Here is a 19,413-nt window from a genome sequence, read left to right as displayed (position 1 = left end):
CCTTCAAAAAAAGTGAAGTGTCCCCCCAAGCACAGCATTAGGGATTGTGAGTTCAATCCTTAGATACCACACATACTGATCAAATGTATACTTTGAATGCTCTCTGCAAGTCTCTTTGGATAAAAGTGTCTATCAAACCATAAATATATTAGTCTATTACATTACTATTTCGACTCCCTATCCAGAAGATGATGGTTAAAGTATGTAAGTGTTTGTATACCTGCAACAATAAGCTCTAGATTGAAAGAGTTCTGTCCAGCCCTATTGCTGGCAATGCACGTGTACACGCCTGCATCTCTGCTAGTGACAGGCTCGATGACCAATGAGTGAACTCCGTTCTCGCGCACCAGCATCTTGTGGGATGAGTCTGGACGGATGGTCTGGCCATTCAGCTGCCAGATAAGGTCAGGTGTCGGCAATCCGCTTACCTAAAGGACAATGAACGTGATGTGTCAATTCAATGTTTTCTGTACATTAAATGATATATTTGTGTGATGTGCATGACGTGTTTTATCCCAGTCTAATTCTAGTGTGCACTGGGCTATCTGGTAGCTTTATGCTACCATGTGGTTCTCATGAGAAATGGATCTGCACACAAAGCCTGGGCTCTGTTTTCACCAACCTTCACATTCCTGAGAAACACAACACCTGCCCCACCCCGAGGTGTGCCAAAAACAGACCACCAGTGAATGCGTCTGTGTGCTGATGCTTGTTTGCGTGTACGTTGTTTACGCATGGGGCCAAGATGGGTGGACTGAGATGTTTACAATGCTTGTTTATCTTTTCGCATTTGTTTTAATGTTGCTGAGAATGTTCCCTTCTGCACGGTCTCTGTTCGAGTGTTATTCCCCGGGTGCAAATATTCCCTTTATTATTACGTCCATTACATTAATCGCTACAGCCAAGTTTATGACTTAAAGCCATCACATCCCTAGTGTGTATGTAAGTGAAAAAGCAGATAACTCAAAATGGAAAAAAAATAAGACCCAATCTTTGATTTGAAACCCTTTTGAACTTCAAACCACTAGGGACGTTTTTGGCTTGGAAAGTTTAAAAAACCTCAAAGCCAGTGAAACTAAACGAGCTCTATAAATACAGCTGACATAAGTGCTCAGCAAATGTGCGCATTATGGATCGTGTTTTTTATAGCAAGTTAATCCCTTTATACGAGTCTTTGTTGTGACGGTAAAATATGTTTCACAGCAAGATATGAATAGCAGAGAAATACATAAATCAAATAAAAGGCAGAAATGAATGCAAAGTAATTCAAAGCTGAAAAAACAGAAATTGCTTGAAGACTAGAGGTAGAATATAAAGGTAAACATAAACAACATAGGATAGACAAAAAAATGTATAGACAGTCAGAAAGTGACAGGACGATAGATGCTGCTGGTCACAGCGGTGAGCCAATGTAAATAAACCTGAGAGAAAGAAAACCGAATAATATGAGAGCTTTTCATTAAAGGTCATTCATCATCTCAAAAGTGATGAAGCATGTTGCTTTAACTTTACTTATATTATTGTTTATGTCTTACTTATTTTCTGTGAATCTGCAATACAGAAGTGATCGTCATCATTTGTTTATCTATAGGCGGTTTTGGCAGTAACGACATAAACAAGCGGCGTCCGTGGTCAACACGTAACTTCCGGTAAACTCCGCTAAGGATAAATACAACAAATTACTTTAAGCGTAGTTTATTTATATAACAAGCACAAAAAAAAACAAGTAGGTTACCTAGGAAACCAAAACATTTGTTATTTGAGTTCAGTTTAGCAAAAAGTCAGACCATTAAAAAACTGAAACCGGAAGTAAAGTTCAGACCAGACACGTATCGCGTCACCGCACGTGCGTCCTATGAAACGGTCTATAAAGTGATTTTTTAATTTATTTACAAAAAGGCTGTATTAGTTAACTTTAGTAAATGCATTAACTAACATGAACGAACAATGAACAATACAGTTTTTCAACATGTATTAATTCTTAATAATGCTAGTTAATGTACAGTTACAATACAGTTATTTATGGTGCATTAGTTTACAACGCTTAATTTTATAAATGTATTAGTAAATGTTGAAATTAACATCAACTTAGATTAAAGCTTGATTAAGTATTGAACATTGTTAGTTCATGTTAGCTAATGCATTAAATTATTGTTTACAAATACAACCTTATTTTAAAGCGTTACTGATTATTTTGATATTTGGTTTGTACTAATCTGTTTTTCCACTACACAACTGCCAAAAACAAATTGTGTTCAATGCATTTTTTTGTTTGTTTATGCATCAGGTACCCTGTATGCGTGCCTCATAGACTTACATTATAAAAGCATAACCGTCAACACATATTTTTGTCTCCGGGATTTAAGAAGAGCAAGCCATAGGATTAGTCAACAGAGCTCAGCTGGTATGCAGAAGATTCCTTTGAGTTTCCTTTCAGCTTTTGAAGTCTAGCTTAAATTGTTTTCTGTCTTGGTATTTATCACATTGTTTTAGGTCACATTGATAAAATATCTGCCGGGTTTCAGAGTGTGAGAAGCTCTGAGGTCGATCGGTTCATCATAACAGTGTGTGACGTTGCTGATCACCTTGCAGTCCATGCGACAGAGTTTGCCCTCCTGCACGATGAGGTCACCGGGGGCCTGCAGGAAGTGGGGGCGAAAGTGACGTTCCTGAATGTTCTCGTTCTCATCACCACTATCTCTGGACCTTGAGCGGGGTCTGGAGAAAAAAATTAAATCAAGGTTTACACATAGTATTACCATATTACTATAAAATTAGACACAAAAAACCCTTTTTTTAATCCGGAACATGTTTATGTAAAAATGAGATTTTTAGATAGATGTTAATATCATGTCTAAACTAGTTCGATGGATTTAAAACTTTTATTATAAATCCTTTAGTTCACCGAAGGGTGTGTTATTTGCGCTAGCATAATACAAATGTATTCATATCCAGAATACAAATGTAGCTGCTACACATTTACAATGTAGTATCCTAAAAAGATCTGAAAATGTAATCAATCTGATTTCAGGATCATATTACTTTTCTCTGTCATAATGAGTGATAGGCATGCACATTGTGTGATACCTTTTGAGACAACTGCCTCTGTCAAACAAATAAATACACAAAGGGCACATATAATATAACATCTTATCAGGAGGAAACCCCACCCATTCCCAAACACATACAAAACCCTTGTCTTTGTTACCGGTCCTTACATCAGTGTTCAAAACATACAGGTGTCTTTTACATGCGACACGCCTTCTTTTAGTGCTAATCCCATAAACCAACTCAAGTCATTGGTGGATGACATTGATCAATATTAAATCCAACAGTTCTGAGAACAGATTATAGTGTTCTCCTCTAAATCCCAGTTATTATGGTTAAACTTGATCCTGTTGAGAGCAGAATAACGCTTACCTGCGGATGTGTCCAGGTGTTGAGCGCTGACTTCTCCCTCTTTGGTTCACAGCCTGGACCATCATCCGGCCGGTACAGCTCACTCTTCCCTGAGAGAGTGAAACCAAAGAAAGTTATTAGATGAATGAAAAGTGCGCTCCTAATTCTTTTGTTCCTTTATCAATGCAGGTTTGACAATTTTGCTTTGACCTTTCTATTTGTATACAGCCTTACCTTGCCAATATGACTGTACAAGTATTTGTCATGCCAATGTGGCACTTTTAAACTTAAACAGACGGGAAAGAGAAAAATGAGAGGCCTGTGACCACATGAACTTGCGTGACTGTGCATCAGTCTTGTTTGTCATTGTGACTATGTGATTGATTGGTCAGTCTAACCGTTTGATTCATTGAATAGATCTGGAACATTTCAGTATCTGTTTGTATGAGTGAACCCATTGCCCTGAAGTCTGTAAAAAGTTTTCTCACTGCTCCCCCGGACTGCCGATGTTTATCTGATGTTTGAATCATACAACATTGGATATGCCTACAAAGTCATTTGAGGGCATTTGGGTGTGTGGAAGGGTGCAAATAAAACCATTTCAATTAAATTAAAGACAGATTCCTTCACTATTAAAAAAAAGTATGTTCTATCTATGATAAATATTCTTAATATTATATTAGGAGAGCTTCAGTCTTTGTGCTTGACCTATAATCTGTATAAAATATGGATGTAGTGTCCATGCCGTCACCCGTAGGTTTCTGAAGAGCATTTTTTAAGCCCAAAGTTGGCGGTGTATGCCATCGCCATCTTGACAGAGCTTCAACGTGCATCACTCGCTGATAACCGAAAATGGGCAAAGAGGCGGAATGTGGGTGGAGCTAAGAGGCCTGGTTGCTGAAACCACGCCCACCTAGCTTAAAGGAATAGTCCATTTTCTTAAAAAAAATCCAGATAATTTACTCACCATCATGTCATCCAAAATGTTGATGTCTTTCTTTGTTCGGTCAAGAAGAAATTATGTTTTTTGAGGAAAACATTCCACTTTATATGGACCCCAACACTTAACGCAATTTTAAACTTAATGCAGTTTAAAATTGCAAAGGACTCTAAATGATCTCAAACGAGGCATAAGGGTCTTATCCAGCGAAACGATTGTCATTTTTGGCAAGAAAAATAAAAAATTTGCAATTTTAAACCACAACTTCTCTTCTTCCTCCGATCCTGTGACGCGCCAGCGTGACCTCACGTAATACTTCGTCATGTCAAGAGGTCACGGATGACGCATGCGAAATACGCCCCAGTGTTTACAAGTGTGGAGAAAGAGGACCGTTCCGACGTTGTTGTATGTCGAATGATACTAACTAATGTCTTTGTGTCAAAAAATAGGCCGCAAATGTGCGTTTCATACATGTAACATGTGACCTTTCGATGTCATTACGAAATTACGTGAGGCTGCGCTGGCGCGCCACACAGCCAGAGGAAGACGAGAAGTTGTGGTTTAAAAGTGCATTTTTTTTTCTTGCCAAAAATGACGGTCGTTTCTCTGGATAAGACCTGTATGCCTCGTTTGAGATTGTTTATAGTCCTTTGAAACTGCAATCTTAAACTGCATTAAAACTGTTAAGTGTTGGGGTCCATTAAAGTCCATTAAATTAGAAAAATCCTGGAATGTTTTCCTCAAAAAACAACCTCCTCTCGACCGAACAAAGAAAGACATCACCATCCTGGATGACACGGGGGCGAGCAAACTATCTCAATTTTTTCCTTTAATGGACTAATCCTTAAACGTTGGTGACAGCAGCGGCAGTTCACCTGTCACTCAAGTGGCCATGCCCTTAATTATGCAGAACTTTAAGGCTTAATATAATTTAAACTGATGCGTTACAAAAAAATTCACCCCCCTCAAAGTTGTCATAAAGGGCAAAATTAGCTATATAGACAAAACAATTACCAGGTTGTAAGCGTAGTTATTTCTGCATTTTAACATGGGGGGTCTCTATGGGATTGACTCTCTTTTGGAGACGATAAAAAAAACTTGGCCCCAGTTTGTGTGTATAGCCAAAGTCCCTTTAGGGAAGTCGCGTCACTAGGCGCTAGGGATGGGACGGTTAGCAAATTTCATATCATGATTAGAGTGACCAAAGTTATAACGGTTATCAGTATTATCATGGTTTTCTTAAATTGAGATGGAAATGTTCAAAAAGAACTGATACACACACTGAAAACATTTTAACAAGTTGTATTTTTGAAAATCAGCAAACAACAAATACAGTTAGCAGCTATATGCACTTTTTTAAGCATAAACATTAAATCAGGGGTGTCCAGCCTTTTTTGTGTGGTAATCTACTTTTAAAATGATAAAGCCGACAAGAACTACCTGCTAAAAAACATATTTTAACAAAACACTGTTACATTTTTTAATAACACTTTAAATGTGTGTTAGGAGGACTATCTCTACGTTGAATTCAGGGCTGTCACCATTACTCCATTCTTTTTGAGGAGTTAAAAAAAATCATTGAGTACATGCCGAGTACTCCTTATAGCGGAATAGCGGAGATGCGGTTTTGATGAAATAAACTAGAAAATGACAACATTATCAGATGCATCTCTCTCTCTCTCTCTCTCTCTCTCTCTCTCTCTCTCTCTCTCTCGTTCGGTCGGTCGGTCGCGCGCACATACAAGAATGTGCATCCAAATTTCGGAAGTTAGACGACTCAGCTGCAGCAGTCAGGCATAAGATTGATAAAAACACACTTGAGAAGAAATGCGCAGCAACTCAAAAAGACTTGTTTCTAAGACCATAAGGCCAATTTGGCGCTTTGTTTTAAGTAAAGGGTGTGGAGGCGTAGAGCAGCATACACAGTTATTAACTTATGTGCGATCTACCGGCATTGCATTTGCGATCGACTGGTCGTATTGGACACCCCTGCATTAAATGAACATTAACATGGAGCCCTGAGATGTATAAACCTATTTTAATGAACAGTACCTTAAATAAGAACATCAAATGCATAAGCATTAAAACACAGTGCACCTGTTACTGCCTTCCGCCACGCCTTCTCGTGCAAAAACCAATGTTGCACGCGCGCTTGCGTCAAGCTGATTCTGTCTGGAAAGGATTTACCGGGAGTTTTCAAAATCACGGTAATCAAACACGGTTGTAATGATAATTACATTTTAAACTATAATACTAACCGTCAGGACATTTTATCATGGTTAATCGTGAAACCGGTAATCGTCCCATCCCTACTAGGCGCCCATGTTTGCAACACCTCCGGGCAGTTATTTCAGTCATACATGACAACAAGTACCATCTACTTGAATAGGACCAACAATTAAACCTGACATCAACTGCTTGTTTCTCAAGCTCAAAGTTTGTAGCTTAAATTGCAATAAAAACCCTTTTATGCAAAGTCGGTTCAGCTACTGCACATGTGCAAAGGTTTGCAAGGGCCTTGTGCAACTGTACAGATCCCCTCCTCCAAAGTATTGTCTGTCTTTATCAATTAATGATTGGCTCTTTTAACTGGAAGGTGGGGCTTTTGTTGCCATATTGAGCATTGCATTATCTCCTATTCACAGTAATAACAGTGCTCAACCTTTGTATATTCAATATCTTTGGTACAAAATGGCCCGGTTTCACAGACGAGGCTTAGCCTAAGTGATGACTATCCCTTAGTTAAATAAGGATATTTAAGTCACCATTATAAAAATATAAAAAACATTCCTGGTGCGCATCTTGAGACAAAACAATGACACTGACATATTTTAAGGTATGTCATTGCAAGTTATTTATCTTAAAAATTCATTTGGTTTTGGACTAGACTTGAGCTTTGTCTGTGAAACAGCGCATATGTGTGTTTGTGTGTGTGTGTGTGTGTGTGTGTGTGTGTGTGTGTGTGTGTGTGTGTGTGTGTGTGTGTCTCACCGCTGGGTTGCCGGCCATGATAGTGTAATTTCCATCATCATCCAGCGAGGCAGCAGCCGTGTGCAGGAGGCACGTGCCATCGGGCTCCCGACTTATACGGTAATGCTCGCTGCGCTTCGATATCTGCTTTCCATCCTTAAACCAGTAAACCTGTAAACACGCAGACATGCACAATTGCACAACATGTTTTTCAAATACTGTTTGTCAAAAGCCTGAACTTTTGCTCGTTTCTTTTTGTCTTCCTCATTGTTCTTGTTAATATAAAGACTTCTATCATCGCACAGTCAATGCAGTAAAAATGCAAGATTAAATATAGCAGCAATCCTATCATATCAGTCTGCTCTCATTTAATCCCTTATTATAACATACATGCCTCTTTTCAAAGGGCCATTAACGGTAAGGTAAACATGACTCGCCATTTCACGCACCACTGATGCATCTCTAAAACAGGATATGAGGCATGGTGTGTTCGAAATGTCCGGAGCAACTTTTGGAAATCGTAATTATTCCTTCCAGTCTTCTTAATCATATAGTCAAATTTACTTTACATCAGATGATTCTTTTCTAGCATGCTATGCAACCTTCATGAAGTTAAACTAATAAAAGCATTCCTTCCGCTAGAAAAAATAGGCCCTGATCATAAACAACAATGTTCAAATGTGTAATATAAACAACAAATCGTTCTTAAACTGATACGTGTTTTTGCTTAGGGTGTAGTGATAAATAAAACCGTTGTGTAAAACGGTCATAGCTGTGTTTTATCGTGAATAAAGCACAGCTATTGACCAATCAGAGGATTGGAACTAACCATTTTATAAATTACTATACAGAGATCATAATTGTGTATGTTGAGCGTAATTTGCCACCACATACAGTTATTATTTAGCAGGTGCTAATGTTTGCACTTTCTTGCAGAATAATTGTTGCAAGCAACAGAGTCAGATTGCACGTGCGATGACCCCTCACCTTTGGCTTTGGGTCTCCGATGACCTTGCAGCTGAAGGTCACAGGCATGCCTTCGAACACCTTGTAATGCTTAAGCTTCTGATCGAAGAAAGGTGCGACCGTCTCTCCCGGGGCGTCTTCGTCATGCTCAACATCATCGTCAGATTCTTCGACAGGCGAGCGCTCCAGACGAAACTCGATCTCGCTGATCAACCGTTGCTCAAAGCTGGACACTTTATACTCCTGACACACACACACAGAGGAAGTGGATGTTACAGGTGCAATGACCGCTAGGTAAAATAGCCTTGACAGTGGAAACAGAATTAAAAAAAAAAATCTAATGTTAAAATGCCTTCATATGCATCTAGTAAGCAATGCAACTACTGTAAAAGCCAACCACTCACATAGCTCCTCTGTTTACAGTACAATTTGTAGTGCTCTGCTCTGTTTATTTGAGCAACGTCACTAAGATTTGGGGTGAGTTTACCTATTTGACTGAGCTATGGGAGCCAGGAAGAAGGCTTTAAAACCTCGCTTGAAACCAATTTATGTCTTTCTGTTTAGTTATGCAATTGGTGCAGAAATTAATTTCATAGTGTGACCTATACTTTTGTTTATGCATTTGGCAGATTCTGTAATTCAAAGTGACTTTTACAGACATGCAATTTCTTTTTTTAGCCCAACTAAGGTTGAAGGGCCTGGTTTACAGGGCATGTAAAAACCTAGGGATGCTCCGATCGATCCGCCGCTGATCGGTATCGGCCGATAATGGCATTCAATGACTCGATCGCTACTCGCTTAATTTGCCGATCTCATGAACCGATCTTTCTGTTTACTTTTGTCATCATAGGGCTCCTGAATTCAGTTGCAATTAGAGACCGTTTGAGGCGTCAAATTCGCGTGTACCGCGCCTAGTTTGCCACTTGAACAGTTGGGTTCACACCAGCCGCGTTTGAGGCGCCAAATTTGCGTGTACCGCGCCTAGTTTGCCGCTTAAACAGTTTGAGCGCGCGTGAAATTCTAGTCATCGAGACATTCACGCGGAAATCCGCATCATGGGAAGGGCTTCTGTGACTCCGCTTGCTTCCTGTAATCACGTCACAACTAGAACAAGATCCTGATTGGTTAACGCGGCTTGTTTTTCCGCCAAAGTCACATTTTTCAACTCGCGCATTTGCCGTGGCAATGCTCAAATCACACCATTCGCGTGAACTAGATGCGTGAATGAGGCACAATCGCATCTACCGTGCCGTGCTAAATGTCTCATTCGCCACGAGACCTCCAGACGCACATCACCGCGTCTTCACATTGAATTAACAATGAAATCACTTGCGCTTGACGGCTCTACCGCGGCTGGTGTGAACGCTGCATGAGTTTACTCGCTTGTGAAAGCCGCGCGTGAAATTCTAGTCAGACATTTTACGCGGAAATTCACTTCTGCGACTTCGCTCGCTTTCTGTAATCACGGTCACTACTATAGCAAGCTCCTGATTGGTTAATGTGGCACGTTTTTCAGCCAAAGTTCAACATTTTCAACTCGCGCGTATGCCTCGGCAAGGCTTAATTCGCGCAAACTAGACGCGCAAATGAGGCGAAATCGCCTCTACCACGCCGTGCCAAACACTTTATTCGCACCGCGAGACCTCCAGTTGCGCATCAAGGCATCTTCGCATTGACGCCTCTACAACGGCTAGTGTGAACGTAGCCTTACAGCGTGACGCGTCTTCACATGCCCATCAAACTGTGTACACAACACACATCTATCGCGGACAATTGCATCCTCATACCAAAAGTTTATTATTTACATGTGTTTAAAAGTTTTGAGCGTTTAAACTTTCATTTTCCTCACAGCTGCTCTTGTCTGCGTACACCCGCCGCACGCACACACAGCTGCCTGTCATCAGTGCACGTGCACATAGCGATGTCTCTCACGTCTAAAAGCTGCAGTAACCCAATTCATCTTTGAAAAAAATCACTCTCTGCTCTTCAGTAAAGAACTGTTGTACTTCAAACGAATGCGTGTATATTTAATTCATACAGTAAAGACTGTGAAGTGTTTTATTTTCATTACTTTTATAGACAAAAATCTTTTTAAAGAGATATTAAATATCTCTTATTTGTGCTTATTTATTTGATTCTCTATTAAAATAATAATATACCTAATTACTGCAAGTAATATAACAAAGGCAACATCTGTGGTATTACTTTATATAGAAAAAATGTTAACAGTTACAGTCATCAAAGAGCTTGCTAATCAGCTTAAAAAAAAAAATCGGTATCGGAATTGGCCGATCATGAAAATAACAAATCGGTATCAGCTGCAAAAGTCCTGATCGGGGCATCCCTAGTAAAACCTTGCCTATTCAGTTCACTCCAAAATGGGCCAGTATTGACTTCTGCTGCTTTACTTCTTATCATCATTGTGAAGGATTTAGTAGTGGGTTACTCCGTATACCCTGCACTACAACACTGTCTATAAGGTGCCAACTCAAGTCCACTAACTCAACTGTATTTACATAATCTCAGTATCACTTATAATCTAGTCAGTATGTCATCAATTTTTTTTTCTTATCTTTTTCCTATCTCTCCTTTTATTGTTCGTACTTTTTTCTCTCCATTTGATTTGACTCTGTGCATGCAGAAGAAACATCTGGAGAATGGTGTGCCCTCATGACATCACAACAATAATCACAGGTTTAAGACACAGCTGCAGCAAGTAAAACACACAGCACCATAACTACACATGCAGACAACAACACACCATCTCCATTTAGCTCTCTTGCAAGTAAAGCCATGTCCTCCCAAAAACACATACACATGCACACTACCAATGTAAACACATGGACAACCACTATTTGCACAAGGATGTGTGTTGAGAGCTAAGCACACTTTACATCTCACAAAACATTAACAGCATTTCCGATTTCAATTTTGCATTCCACTGCATTTTAGTATCTTCACTCATGTGTAAAGCAGATACAAGCTTTCTCAAATGCCCGGTCAACCCCTTATTCAGTGACCAATAAGTAGATGATACAGATTTTTTTATTTAACTTAGTTGAAATATTTCAAACTATAACAAAACTCTGTGTAATCCCTCTGATTGGTCCGTTATTGCAGCTTACTGCTATCAATTTCTTTTCAATATTATGACTTCTATTATCAAGGACTTGATAACCAAAACACGAATGTACTGTAAACATACTCCACATGCTATATTCAGTCGTATACAGTATAGACTGGCCAAAACATGGGGCTGACCACACACAGAGAGCTGAGAGATAATAAAACAAAAGACGGGGGGTCTGTCTTTAAGGGTGAACCAAGCAAAACAGTGGTGAGACAGATTTAGATGACTAAAACAGTGCTGAAGACAGACAGGATGAACAACCTTTTGAGGGACAGAATCTGAGTCAGCCGAGTTCCCTTCCTGTAAAGAGATCAGAAAACAGGCGGGATGGGGGGGTGATGATGTCCAACACAATCTCACGGCACTTTGTAACTATTTTAAGATGTGGCTAATTTGTACAACCTCTTTCGTACTATCTGCTTTCGACTTGATGATGTTGAGGGGTGAGGTTAGGGATGGAGTTTCATTATTGGTTTTATTCCCAATATCGTTGTTGTATGATTCACCCCTTATACGAATTCCTGCAAATTAGCAACCTCATAAAACACTTTTCCCATAAGACCAGGCTCTGATGTCACATCCTTAGCTCAGATAACACAACTATTGCACAAATGTCACACGCTTTACTTGCAATGTGTCTGTGTGTGTTTGCACTGCTTACTCCTGCTAACCTTTTCACGCGCCTTGCTTATGCCAAAATGACACCATTTCCCTACCTGCCAAACGTATATGTGCAAGCACATGCAAGAGCTCAGATCTGTTAGCTGAATTAAAATGTGATTGACAAGCATGCAGGTAAATTGTCTAAATTATTTCCAACCATCGCGCAGTACAAGCAGTGCACTTTCGATGTACACTTTGTGCATAAATTGTGCAATAATTTACAATAATAAGTTTTTTCTATGTGACACAGTCGGGATATTGTGTAGATATGTGCTCATTTGCATGTATATACCTGTGTAATTGGCTCCTCCTCCACCTGTTGCGTGTTAAACACTGTGGCAGCATTGTCAGCACCCAGCAGCCTGCGAGCCATCTTCTCCTCATAGGTTAACCTCTGAAAGCAAGCAGGATTAATCTGTCAGAGCCTGGGTTAGTGTGTAAGAACACACAAGCGAGAGCATTTAGTTTACTTGGACGCTCGTAATAGTGAATTGAGAGCTATTAGTTGAATATGTAGTTGGTTCTGTGATGGCTTGTGGTAAAACAATGATGAATCTTAGTTTGAGGAGTTGATGAAGGTACTTTTCTCCATATATTATCCAGACCTACAGTGGTATATAGATACAGCGAAAACATGTGTGACCTTTATGAAAACCCAGCTAAAGTCATTTGTGTGATATACTGTTAAAATCATCCTACATAATGTAAAAACATTCTGTGAAAATATACCCATGATATATTTAACATTGAAAGGGTAAGGCCATGTCAAATATTTAAATTAAAACAATTGCTGAAATTAAACTTTGAGATTTTATCATGAGACTTTAGCCTGGATGTCATAGACAGGGTTAAATATGATCTTGTTTGAAACAAAATCCACCCAGTTGTAACTGATCATGGTATGTTAAGTTGAAAGATGCATAGAAAGGACACAATTGAAATATATTTAGGTGAAATATCTGGTAAATGAGATTTTCTTTAGTCAAACCCAATTGCCAGTATTATTGGATTGATTGTAATACACATCATATTTAATGTGGTACTGCTAGTAAGGCTAGTAAGGCTAGCATGGTAGTATTAATGCGTGTTAATTTGTATTAAATCTACTACAAATATACTTTAAAGGTGCCAAAGAATGCAAAAATTATCCAGATACGTTTAGACATGTCCATTTACTCAATGAATGAATTTGAATGAATTACGGTGAAATGCCGCCACATTCAAAAGCCAGAGGGCGCTCTCGTGTAGAAACGCCATTTGTGCCACAGAAGAAATAGCATACCAAACACTATTCCAGGAAATGTCTAAATGAATATTTATATCGCTGTTCTTCAGATTGTTTCAGGTATTTTCTTGATAATAAAAATATTTTGAATGATTGTGTTGGCGAGTGTTGCTTTTTTAAATACACGTTATAAACGACTCAAACTCATAGTGATTTTAGATTGATAAGGACTTCCTACTGATCACAGAGCCGTAGTACACGCACATGCTGTGCATGAAACACAGAATCGGAGCCTTGCGATTTCAAGCAGGTCTTTTTAATGGGGAACGCAATGTATCGGCACAGCCCTATAGCATATAGCATTAACTAGCATATAACGCTAACTCAGCAGTCAAAACTTTATTTACAATGTTGTTACGGTGATATAAACAATTACATTTTTGGGGCATACATCGCAACTGTAACATCACAATCGGTGTTATGTTGAGATTGGCCTGTTTTCCAGCAGTCTTTTGCATGCACAAGGTTTACATAAAAAGGAGGAAACAATAGTGTTTGAGGCTCACAATGTGTCATTACCGTGTACAGAACTCATTATTCATCTATGTCTAGGTAAATACAGTTTTACATTCTATGGCACCTTTAATTCTTGGTAACCCAATATAATTTTAGTCACATGCATACAATAACAAACCTGTTGCCCATTGCTGAGTCGCTCCTCTTTAAAACGCAGTTTTCTCTCCAGGTCTTGTATGACTGCATCTTTGGAGCCCTGGATGTCTGAATCAGAGATGATGCGATGCGTCCGGGGTGTGGTTTTACGCGGCAGTGCTCTGTTGAAACATATTCACAATACAGATACAATACATGAGAAATACTTTGTTAAAAAAGTAACAAACAACACATCGGCATTCGTCCAATTATAGATTCAGTAGCAGTGTTTGATAAAGCTGGTGTTGAAAGACAGACGCTGCAATGAAATCCAGTTTCTCTAGTGTGCCAGTATCAGTTTAAACTTTACTAAAAGTGCATAAAAATGATGATTAGGAAAATGTAAAAGAAACTGTCAACAGTTTGATAAAAGAAATATTATAAGCATATTTTGATCAATTTGTAAATTATAAATTTGTTTCAGATCTTTTGTTTCTGTTTTATGTGCTTTCAACACAGTTTTGACTGACTGATCACTCACAAGGCTAAATAATAAACTGTGGCCACCTAATAATTACCTGCCCATCAAATATTTTCACAAAGCTGGTTAGGAATGCAAGCCACATACAACAAAAACAACTAGTAAACACAACTCTGACTTGTATAATAAACTGCTATGTGAAAGTTACATTTTTTAAAGAAAAACGTGAAATAATTTTCCACTGGGATGCGAGAATCGTTTTCATGATCTGTTTGTGTCCGTGTGTGCGCTGCAGAATTCCACAGCGGTCCCTTATCTTTCCCCCTCTGGCTCTGGAATGCCAGGAAGAGAGAGATTGAGCGAGAGAGTGAGAGTGGGGGATGTACTGTAAGAGATAATAAAGATGAATGATCCAGCAGCAGTTTTGGATCAGGGAAGCTCTCTTCCTCTCGCTCTCTTTATCTCCCTCTCTGATGGACAAGTGGGTTATAAAAACTCATGTTTCATGAGGAGTCACACATGCAGGATCATCTTCAGAAAAGATCACGAATCATAAGGAACCCTTTGATCTACTAATATCTACTGCTTTATCAAATTTTATTAGCATCACTCGCAGGAGATTTAAAAACAAATATATGAATAATTAAAGTAAAAGATTGCAGGCGAGTATGTATGTAAGGAAAGTTGATAAAGTATAGAAAAGAGCCGATTAGAGATTCTCTGAAAGTTTCATTTTAAAGTAAGATAAAAAAACTCATACCTTATGTGCTTTCTAGAAATGTTTTTACTCATATACACTGGCCTGACTTTCAATGTTTCTAAGCGCACATTGATCCCTGTTTTTCCATAAATATTCCATGTTAGAATGCAAATACAGTGGTGGAAAAAATTAAGAGACCACTTCAAATGGTTCCTTTTAATTTGTATAGATTTACTATTGATAGGTATTTATTTAGTAAAATGATAGTTTTTGTTACATTCTTTCAACTACCGACAACATTTCTGCCAAATTCTTAATAAAAATTATGTTTCTATTTGCATTATGTATTGTTATTTAAAGAGCCCCTATTTCATTGCTAAAAAACAATGTTATTTTGTGCATTTTGTATAATACAATGTGTTTGCATGGTTTATGTTTCAAAAAACAATATTTTCCACAGTACATTTTTGTAGCTCCAGATTTCTCTCTTCCTGAAACGCATGGATTTAAAAAGCTCTGCATCCCTGATTGGCCAGCTAATCTGTACTTTGTGATTGGCCTGAATACCTCTGACGTCAGCCGGAAATGTGACGTTCCTTACCATGTTTGAAAGATTTGGTTGCTAACAGGAGTTCATTTACAGGCTGTAAGTCCGAAGCGGGAGGAATTATGATAATGTCAGTCTTGTCTACATCACCAATCCCAGGAAGTAAACAATCCGTGTGTTTGTTGTAGTCCAATAAAATAATTTTATGTTATAGACAAAAACTCATGTCTTTGTTTACTTTGGGGTTTGAACCTTTTGCATATTATTAACATGTACTAATAAACACTTACACATCAAAGGAAATTTAGAAACGTGCCCTTCGTAGTGGTGTAGAGCTCATGCCAGGCTCATGTCACTGAGCTCTTAGGTGTGCATTTGTATGCATGCATGTATGGCATATTATTTAAGTTAAGCATTAACCAGAAGTGGGCATGGTTGGTAGACTTTTAGTGAAAAGTTTATCTATAGACTTAAGATCGAGATTAGCACATGCTATACTAATATATATATATATATTCAATTAATATTTCCAACTCTTTTACTGGAATCATGGTTACGTACTATGCAAATTCATAATAATATAAAGCAGGGGTGCCCAACCTTGTTCCTGAAGATCTACCCTCCTGCATATTTTAGTTCCAACCCAGCTTCAACACACCTGACTCTAATTTTAAGGTAGCCCTTGATTGCCAGGTTCAGGTGTGTTTGATTGGGACTGGCGCTGAACTCTGCAGGACAGTAGATCTCCAGGAACAGGGTTGGTCACTACTGATATAAAGGCTTAATGGGAGTATATGCTTTTGTGATTATTAACAGGAATTATTTTCAAAAATAGAATAAGAGAAACAGCATTTCAACCACATCTATGCCTGTGAAAATAAACAATACTTGTTTGGCACAACACTAAGATCAATTTTCATTTTTAGATTAACCATTCCTTTAAATCAGGTGTAGAAGAGGATTGTGGGTACTTACATTGTGCCATTACCCTTGGGCAACCCCAATGCATTAACTGGTGGTGGAGGAGGTGAAGATGGGAGAACCGATACCAGAAATCCCGCTGGTGATGTGGGAGTGAGCGTGAAGGGGGAAGAGTTATCCGAGCGGGCGGGGCTGGATGTGACAGGTGGAGGAGGTGGTGGAGGAGGTGGTGGGAAGTCTTGCTGCAAGCCAGAAGGAGAGGACAGATTGCTGGAGCTGAGAAATGGAGGAGGAGGTGGAGGGAAGGAAGGAGACCCTGGAGACTCCACGCTGCTCGCTTTAGTCAGTAGCGACTGCTGTTGGAAGGGTGGAAGAGTGATGCGGCTGAATGGCTTGTGGGACGTCGTGGGGGATAATGGAGAGGACAGGTTGGAGCCCGAAGAGGTAGAAGACTGGGTGCTGTATCCCAGCGGCACACCGCTTGTTGTGGGGCTCTGGGCAGCGATGAACTGCTTGGGTCGGGCGTAGTTGAAGGTGCTTGTCTGCATGGTGCTGCTCTCCAGCTCCTGAAAGGAGGGAGGGGGTGGGAGAGGCGGAGATGGAGGCGGGACTTCCTGCGAAGGCTGCTGAGGAGGGGAAACCTCCTGATCGAGTTGTTGCTGCTGCTCTAGAAGGATCTGATCTTGAAGCTGCTTCAGCTGTGCGGCGTTTCTGTTAGGAAATAATTAAAATTAAATTTAGTTATGAAAATTGAAGTACATTGAACACAATTTAAGAAACAGATCTGGATGAATCTTGATGAAACAGAAATCGGCTGGATGCTAATTGGTCAATACGGTACTTAACTACAGGTTGACTGATTATCAGCCTGGGCGATTATCAGCGCAGAAATTAATCATTTTAGAGGTTATCGTATTGGTTACTTTCGAAACCAATTTGTCAATGAAATAATTAAATCTTGAAATGAGCTATCTGCCTCTAATGCAGCCTCCTCATTTGAAACTTTAGCATGCATTTCAGACAATTCACAAATTGGCACTTGCACATCATTTTAAACCATGCCTGTGTATAAAACATACAATATGCATCAAATGATTATCTATATGTGTGTACACAAAAATTGAATGACATAACGCCATAGAAAACTAATAAAAATATAAATCACTACAGCAATCAGTATTAATGTCCCCTCCAAAATGTTTAGTTTATGGCCCGCCCAACTCAGAAACCCGAATATTAAAATTATCTCAGTTTTCCCATCATAAATACGACTTGACAGGCTGTTCATGTCCAATATCAAACTAGGAAACAACTAGGCATTTATGATATTTCCCATAGCATGTGAAGGCAGCATAAATCTATGACATGTAACAGCTATATGGCACAAACTCCTACTCACTAAATCACCACACAGCATTCATTACAGATCATTATTTTTGTTGCATAGCAAGATTATGTAGGGAGTACATCTACAGCTTCTAGCAGAGAGATGACACTTAATAAATGTGCAACATGAAATTAGGATCTCAACGGAAATTTGTGTGTAACAATTTATGCTAAACGTTTTTAACACTATCAGACAAAAATGGTCACTGGGGCATTACCATTTGAAAAGATCCTAACACAGTATTTACCATTTAGGTACAGATGTGTATACATTTAGTACCAACCTGTACCTTTGAGGTACTAAATGCACTCTTTGGTACCAGTATGTATGTACCTCTGAGTTTATGAACTCTTAGTGCCGAAGGTGTACTTTTTGAAAGGGTACTGCCCCATTGACAACTAGGAAACTTTTTGGACCTTTTTATGACAGTGAAGGCAATCAATGCCTTTAAATAGATATTTTGTAAATACAGCTAGGTTGATACAGGTCTGTGTATTACCTAGCAACTCCCTTTAGATGTGCACTTCATAGCACAACCACCTGTAATTTATTGCTTAATAAAAAGCAAACAGGCTAGGGCTATAAAAGGCTATAAAAGTATAGTCCATTTTTTACGTGTATGAGAGGATCCTTGTGCACATTTTAGGTTTTCGTCACCAGAAGAGTACTGTACGTGCACCACCTTTTTTTTGAAACCCTGTGTACATTGTACGCATAGGACGTGCTTGCATCGAACATCAGTGCAAGTGTATGAGTCAAATTAACTATGCTTTGAAAGGCTGTGTGTTCGACTGTGCGTGTACGCTCGTGTATGCATAAAATAACAGATTATACCGAAGACTTAAATCTGCTAAATCAAATGTGACACAAATGTGATATTTTGGAAATTTCTTTGATTTTGACAGCAACACACAAAGTACAGTGAGTAAGGTCATAAAAGGATTAGACCGGCTACTCTTTCACAGAATGCATGGCCCATCACAGGAGGAAATGAGCTTCAGAGGGTAAAAACTGCGGCATATATGGGTGATTCTCACGAAAACTTGGTTTTAAAAATGTCAAGCATGAAATGTAAAAATTGCTTAAATTTACTTTTTTTCCCACCAGACATCGAAAAACAAAGTCTGGAGTAAATGGGAACATTAATTTAAAAACTTTTACTTATCATTTAACACTTTTTGTAACATAATTTAAAAAATTAGTCCTAAAAAAATCTCATTACCGCAACAGTCCGAAAACATCAACACTGACATATTTTCAAAATGACATGACAAACCTGAAAGAACATAATTTGGAGATTCTGCACATACATTTAAAATCAAAGTATTATGCTTCTATTAATTAAATTAACATTTAATAAGCATCTGTTGCGTTAATGATAATCAAAATGTCGTGTAAGCATTCTGACAAGACAATATTTCAAATTAACTGTA

The 19,413-nt window shown here is 38.9% G+C and overlaps 1 protein-coding gene across 8 annotated transcripts in view; it reads right to left on the bottom strand.

Moving 5' to 3' along the window:
* The window catches only part of palld (palladin, cytoskeletal associated protein), a 105,634-nt gene that overhangs the window by 7,743 nt on the left and 78,478 nt on the right, over nt 1–19,413 (bottom strand). For 5 of the 8 annotated variants that reach the window (XM_073855984.1, XM_055186088.2, XM_073855987.1 and 2 more), the window contains 9 exons: nt 16,648–17,304; nt 13,988–14,126; nt 12,361–12,462; nt 11,667–11,705; nt 8,297–8,518; nt 7,331–7,480; nt 3,421–3,509; nt 2,586–2,718; nt 221–428 (listed from right to left, as the gene is read on the bottom strand). In XM_073855984.1, coding sequence (XP_073712085.1) covers nt 221–428; nt 2,586–2,718; nt 3,421–3,509; nt 7,331–7,480; nt 8,297–8,518; nt 11,667–11,705; nt 12,361–12,462; nt 13,988–14,126; nt 16,648–17,304 — 1,739 coding nt within the window. The remainder of the gene's footprint in view (nt 1–220; nt 429–2,585; nt 2,719–3,420; nt 3,510–7,330; nt 7,481–8,296; nt 8,519–11,666; nt 11,706–12,360; nt 12,463–13,987; nt 14,127–16,647; nt 17,305–19,413) is intronic. The other 3 variants (XM_073855986.1, XM_073855985.1, XM_073855988.1) reach the window with 3 other exon arrangements.

The sequence above is a fragment of the Misgurnus anguillicaudatus genome, chromosome 18 (genome assembly GCF_027580225.2).
Source record: "Misgurnus anguillicaudatus chromosome 18, ASM2758022v2, whole genome shotgun sequence".
NCBI lineage: Eukaryota > Metazoa > Chordata > Actinopteri > Cypriniformes > Cobitidae > Misgurnus > Misgurnus anguillicaudatus.
The sequence above is the reverse complement of the archived record's forward strand: the minus strand, read 5'-3'. Positions and strand labels throughout refer to the sequence as shown.